Source organism: Cariama cristata, unplaced genomic scaffold, assembly GCF_000690535.1.
Source record: "Cariama cristata isolate BGI_N322 unplaced genomic scaffold, ASM69053v1 scaffold13275, whole genome shotgun sequence".
NCBI lineage: Eukaryota > Metazoa > Chordata > Aves > Cariamiformes > Cariamidae > Cariama > Cariama cristata.
Window position 1 is genome coordinate 6,120 of NW_009618193.1, and position 5,485 is coordinate 11,604.

Sequence of the window (5,485 nt, forward strand, 5' to 3'; positions counted from 1 at the left end):
GCAGCACTTTCTTACTGTGGTGGGGACAGCCCCTTCCTGGCTCTGTTAACCCATGACTGCTCTGGCAGGTCACGTCTCTGATTCCCCCCTTTCCCCACAGGCAGCCCTGATCATGCAGGTTCTGCAGTTGACAGCAGACCAGATAGCCATGCTGCCCCCGGAGCAACGGCAGAGCATCCTTATTCTGAAGGAGCAAATCCAGAAGTCCACGGGAGCACCCTGACAGGTGATATTCTTAACTCAGCCTCGGCCTGTGCCTGTTCCCCTTCAGTAAACTGGAGAACTGCACAGGATAGGGCTCTGCCCTGCTTTTCCTCTCCATGCTGGGGCTCACTCTCCTCCCCTTCCTTCTCACAGCCCCAGCAGGCGCGTGGTGGAGATGCCGTCCGCCTGGACAGAGGCTATGCTCCATGGCAGCTGTTTCCCATTCTGTCTGAGCTGATGCTGCGTTTCGGGGAGGGTTCTCCTCCCCGCCTCTAATGTTTTCCCTTCGGGGGGGTTTCTCCTCCCCGCCTCTAATGTTTTCCCTTCCCGTTCATCCTTTTTTTTTCTGTGTGTATATTTTATGATGTTTGAAATAAAGCGGGAGGAGGGTTTGAGTAAAGCCATGTCTCTGACTGCCTTGTTTGATCTCTTGTAGAGGTTGGAGTGGGACTGTTGGGTTCGGGGAGCAGTCTGGCCTGGCTCCAGGCTAGTCCAAACTGCTCGCCTTCCTCCCTTCTCCCCAACAGCAGGGCAAGAACTACTCATGGGATTTCTTATGTGCCGTGCTGTTCACAGGGGTGTAAGGAAAGGGCAGGATGGGGAGCTCGGCTTTCTGTCCCTGCCGACCGGGCGGGAAGGGCTCTGTATCCAATTGCTGTATCAGTTACCATGCTGGTCTGCTCAGGGAGGGTGGTTTTCCTCTTTTCTGCATATGCTCGAGCTGAATTTGTTGCCTTTGCAGGAGCTGCATTTGAAGTTGGCCTGTGTGCTGGTGTGTGCCCAGCAGGTGGTGTGGGCTGGCTCTAGGGGGAGGTCCTTACCCTGCACCCCGGAGGGATTGCTGTGAACCAGCTTTTTTCTTGCAGCCCTACAAGGGGGCAAAGAGTGGACTCCCTTCGTACCTGCACAGACCGAGTCACCACAGAGGCTTTTATTGCAAAGGAAAGCAAGTTTAATTTACCCTTTTACACAAACGACTGTTCAAGCCCGGAGGGGCATGTTTGGCCCCCAGTGCCTGCTCGGCATGCCCATGTCCCGTCCTCATCCCCGTCCCATGGTTCTGCCCAGCCCGCTGGGCGCTCCTGCTGCTTCCCACTGCTCCAGCAGCATCATCGCAGCATGTGCCTCTGGTTTCTCAACAGAGGGGCCATGTGGAGATGCAGGCCCACTCTCTCCATGGGGACCCCTTGTAGACAGTGTCAAGAAGGCAGCAGTCTTTGAACCTGGACTTGCTCATGGAGAAGCCATGTCTTGCCTGGCTTCGGTGCATGCACTCTTCAGCAGGTGCTTATCCCTGGCTGTGCTCTGGCATGGGGGGTGAAGCGAGACTGGCAAGGTTCCCTGCCCACTGGGTTCCCAGTCTGGCTGGCATTTAGAAGTTCTCCTTGTTGAAATAGAATTTGACCTTCCTGGGGTCCAGGCTGGAGTGTTGGTGGCAAGACTTCTGCAGGCTCTTTGCCAAGCCTCCTGGCCCACAGAGGAACACGCCGACCACCGACCTGCCCACAGTACCGGGCCATCAGCACTGGGCGGGCAGCTCAATGAAAAGTGATTTAAGAGCTTTTTGGGGTCCCTGCAACCTGCGAGGGGATGACCATGCCCCTCCCAAAGCCAGCGATGCCCAGCCGAGCACTGGAGGCCAGGGAGGAGGGGGTGCCTCCCGGCTCCAGCACCCCAAACCCCCTGCCTGGTTCTCACCTGGGGTGGGCTGCGGCCACTGCCGCAAACTCGCTGTTCCACATAGGCCGCCCAAAGATGGTTTTATGCCTGAGGCCCGTCACCGTGTCTGTAGCAGTGTCGAAGTGGAGCGCTACGTTGTTGGCCTGGGCAGAGCAGGGACGGTGAGGACCCCAGCCACCACCTGCGAGCCCACCTCCAGTCCCTTGCCACGGAGGAAGATCCATTGCTGATGCCCACCAAACACCGCTCCCAGACCTTCTGCCTGCAAGCCGTTGCTGTGCTTGCCCTGCCTTTCCTGCTTGATTTGGCCACCCTGTGTCCCCCCTTGCCCGCCCATGGTCGACTCACAATGCTGGCGTTCCAGCCAGTGAGGAAGAGACGGTAGGTGAGAAAGTCCGCCTTGCCAGACTCTGCCATCTTCTGCTCCAGCGAGGCAAGCAGGTCATTGAACCAGGCGAAGGCTCCCGTGTCCCGGCAGAGCCAGTAGAAGTAGATCTGGGATCAGGGGGAAAGGGGTTGCTCAAGGTAGAACAGAGCAGGAAGGGTGGAAGGATGCACTGTCAAGGATCGGGAAGCCCAGAATGCAGAAACCCACAGCTGGTCCCATGGGACATTCCATACCTTCTTGGTCTTGAGGGTCTGGTCAGCCTGCTGGAACTTGTACCAGATGGACTTCAGGATGGAGGCGAAGGGGGTGACGCCTATGCCTGCTCCCACCAGCATGGCCACCTCGTACTGGAACACGTCTTCACTGGCCGTGCCAAAGGGGCCATCCACCTCGATCCTGGCCAAGGGAGGGCCTGGGTAAGAGGTACAACCTCACCAAATCCCCAGGATGGTCTGTTTTGGTGCTCCCCAGCCTACCTGGGCATCTCCAGGTTCTGCTGCTGGAAGGTATCGATCAGACGTTCCGTCCAGTCACCGGCTGCCCGGATGTGGATGGAGAAGAAGTCCTGCTCAGGTGCCGAGGTGAGGGTGAAGGGGTGCCACTCCAGCAGGGAGATGGCAGGGCAGTTGACGAAGATGTACTGCCCCACCTCCATGCGGAAGCCCTTCTTCTGCATCTGCAGCTCCAGCACGCGGGCAGGGTGCATGACCACCTGCGGAGCAGGGATAGGGCTCAGTGCCCAGCCTGGTTCCTGTCCCTGGGCAAGGGGCTTTGGCAGCAGCCTCTGCCCACCTCCCCACGACCACCCTGGCAAGGAGCTGCAGCACCGGTGGCTGTGAGGGAAGGAGCTGGCAGTAGGCACAGGCTCCTGCACCACCCACCTTGGTGACAACCACTTTCTGCCACGCACGGCAGACCCGGAGGATCCGCTCGAAGATGTAGAGGAGAACGGGGGCCAGAACCCACTTCCAAGACTGCAGAGATGGAGGAGAGCAAAGGATTGGGGAGGGCTAGGGCTGCAGCACCCCATGGGTAAGGGAAGGGGTTCTCCCCCCTGTAGCCGTCCCGCCAGCCACTGCCCTACCTCGGCGGGGATGCTCCCGAACTCGGGGTCTTTGCAGCAGTCGTGGCTGCAGTCCTCGTCCTTTTGTGTGAGATAGCGGGCACAGCGATGGGGGTGCACCTCCTCCATGCTCTCCTCGGTCTGCCCCCGCACCAGCCCCCTGCGGGGAGGCGAGGGGTGAGCCCAGGGGCTGGCTCCTGCCCCCCTATCCAGGGCTGAGCCGTGCTGTGTGAGGCTGGCTGGGATAGCCAGCCCTGGGAATGAGGAGCCCACAGCCCCACTGGACCCTCTCCAGGGCTGCACCACTCCCCTGGGGCAGGCAGGGCTGCCCTACCCAGGGTCTGTCCTGCCTTCGGGGAGCGGTGAGGATCCTTACGCAACACCGTGGATGACAAGGCCAATGAAGTAGATGAGGAAGAGGTGGTGTGTGTACCAGAAGACCTCAAAATAGTTCCTGCGGATGAACTCGGTGGAGGATGTGACCATGAGGATAAGTGCCAGCGTGATGATGACCCCCGTCAGCCCCGGGATGGTGGTGAAGGCCACGTACTCGACGGTCTGCAGGGGCGGCAGCATGGGTTAGGGGGGCAGGTGACAGGTGGTGGCATGGGGCTGGATGCTCAGGCCGTGCTCACCGTCTGGTTGGAGTGGATGGGGTTCAACCACTTGTCACTGCCCTGCAGATGCATCTTGGAGAGGATGGCGGGGAGGCTGCGGTCAGTGGCTTGCTGGCTGTGGTTGTAGCGCTCCAGGTTGAAGAGATGGGCAATAGTGTGCACGGCTGGGCAGAGGACAGGCAGTCACCCACCTGGTCACCTCCCAGTCCCCACCATGCTCCAACCCAGCACGGGGTGGTACCTGTGAGCAGGGCCAGCGCATAGGCCACCAGCTTGTGGAAGGTGAGGTTGTGGTCCAGCTGCTTCCGCAGCGTTCGCCTGCAGCACTGCGGGGAGAGGTGGTGGTGTCGGGATGGGGACGGGAACGGGGATGGCCACGCTGGCCATGCCGTCACGGGGCACTCACCGAGCAGGTCCCGCGGAGGAAGGAGAGGAGGTTGCGGCAGACAGGCAGCAGGATCAGCATGCTGTTGAAGTTGAGGCACTTGGCTGATGCTCGTGCCCACGCCAAGGCAGACTGGGGAGAGGAGCAGGGGGTGAGCGCCGCTGTCCTGTGCCGCAGTTGGCCCCCCCATAGCTCTGCCCAGCATGGTGCTGTGCCGGGACTGGGACAGGATGGGGCCAAGCGATGCTGAGCTGGGACTGAGTGATGCTGGGGTGGGAACTGGGAGGGAGCGATGGTGGACTGAGCTGGGGACTGGGAGGGGGTGATGCTGAGCCAGGAGACAAGGAGGAGGAGGACTGGGAGAGGGTGATGCTGAGCTGGGACAAAACAGGGACCAGCATGGAGCAATGGTGGGATGAGGACTGGGACAGAGCAAGGGTGAGGTGGAAGAGGATAGGCCAAGGAAGGGGCATGGGATGCTGCAGCCCCTACCCCACTGCAGGAGGGCTCCAAGGGGCACGCGTGCCCGGGCAGGCAGGGTGCTGTGACGGAGTGCCTTACCCCAAGGATGGCCCTGGTGTAGAAATACCGCTCATCCCGGTCAAAGAACAGAAAGTAGTACGTGAAGAGGAAGATGTTGATGCCCAGCCAGGCTGCCTGTGGGGGAAAGGTGCAGCTTCATGAGGGACCTTGGCCTGGGACCCCCCCCTTCACCCCGCAGCACTTGGGTGCAGGTGCAGCCGGAGGGTGTCAGGACAGCTCATCCCCTCCTGCTTCGTTATGGGCTGCGGCAGCACGCATGGGGCTGGGACGCGGGGCGAAAGGTGTGGGAGTCTTGCAAAATAACTGTCTTGTCACCCACAGCCCTGTGCATCACCCACGCATGAGGAAGGAGGAAAGGCAGGTGTGGGCAACACCTGCACGGTGGGAGGGCAGATCTGGAGAGTGGTCGGGGCTGAGCAGGGAAGACTTGGGGAGGAGGAAATTTCTGAGGGAGCTGGCTCACCCTCCCCCTGCCCCACCATGCTGCCATCCCCTGCCTAACCTTGCTGCACCCCACGCTGGGCCTCTCTCACAGCTATCAATTTTTTTGCAGAACTCCCCAAACCACTCTGCCTTGCATTTGGATCTTTTTTTTAAAGTAATTT

At 60.3% G+C, this 5,485-nt stretch overlaps 2 protein-coding genes across 2 annotated transcripts in view; one reads left to right on the top strand and one right to left on the bottom strand.

Annotated features, from left to right (window-relative positions):
* The window catches only part of CSTF2 (cleavage stimulation factor, 3' pre-RNA, subunit 2, 64kDa), a gene marked incomplete at its 5' end in the record, with an annotated part of 6,267 nt that extends 6,044 nt beyond the window's left edge, over window positions 1-223 (top strand). The window contains one exon of the mRNA XM_009700761.1: window positions 101-223. Within this exon, the coding sequence (XP_009699063.1) occupies window positions 101-223 (123 nt within the window). The remainder of the gene's footprint in view (window positions 1-100) is intronic.
* A 1,353-nt stretch (window positions 224-1,576) lies between these two features.
* Window positions 1,577-4,994, bottom strand: NOX1 (NADPH oxidase 1; the record flags this gene model as incomplete). The annotated part of the gene is made up of 12 exons (XM_009700762.1): window positions 1,577-1,703; window positions 1,903-2,027; window positions 2,233-2,379; window positions 2,506-2,668; window positions 2,749-2,984; window positions 3,154-3,246; window positions 3,357-3,495; window positions 3,712-3,893; window positions 3,971-4,116; window positions 4,194-4,278; window positions 4,359-4,469; window positions 4,899-4,994. Coding segments are annotated over 12 exons (1,650 nt in total), but the record flags the coding sequence as incomplete, so codon positions are not given.
* Between the last annotated feature and the right edge of the window lie 491 nt (window positions 4,995-5,485).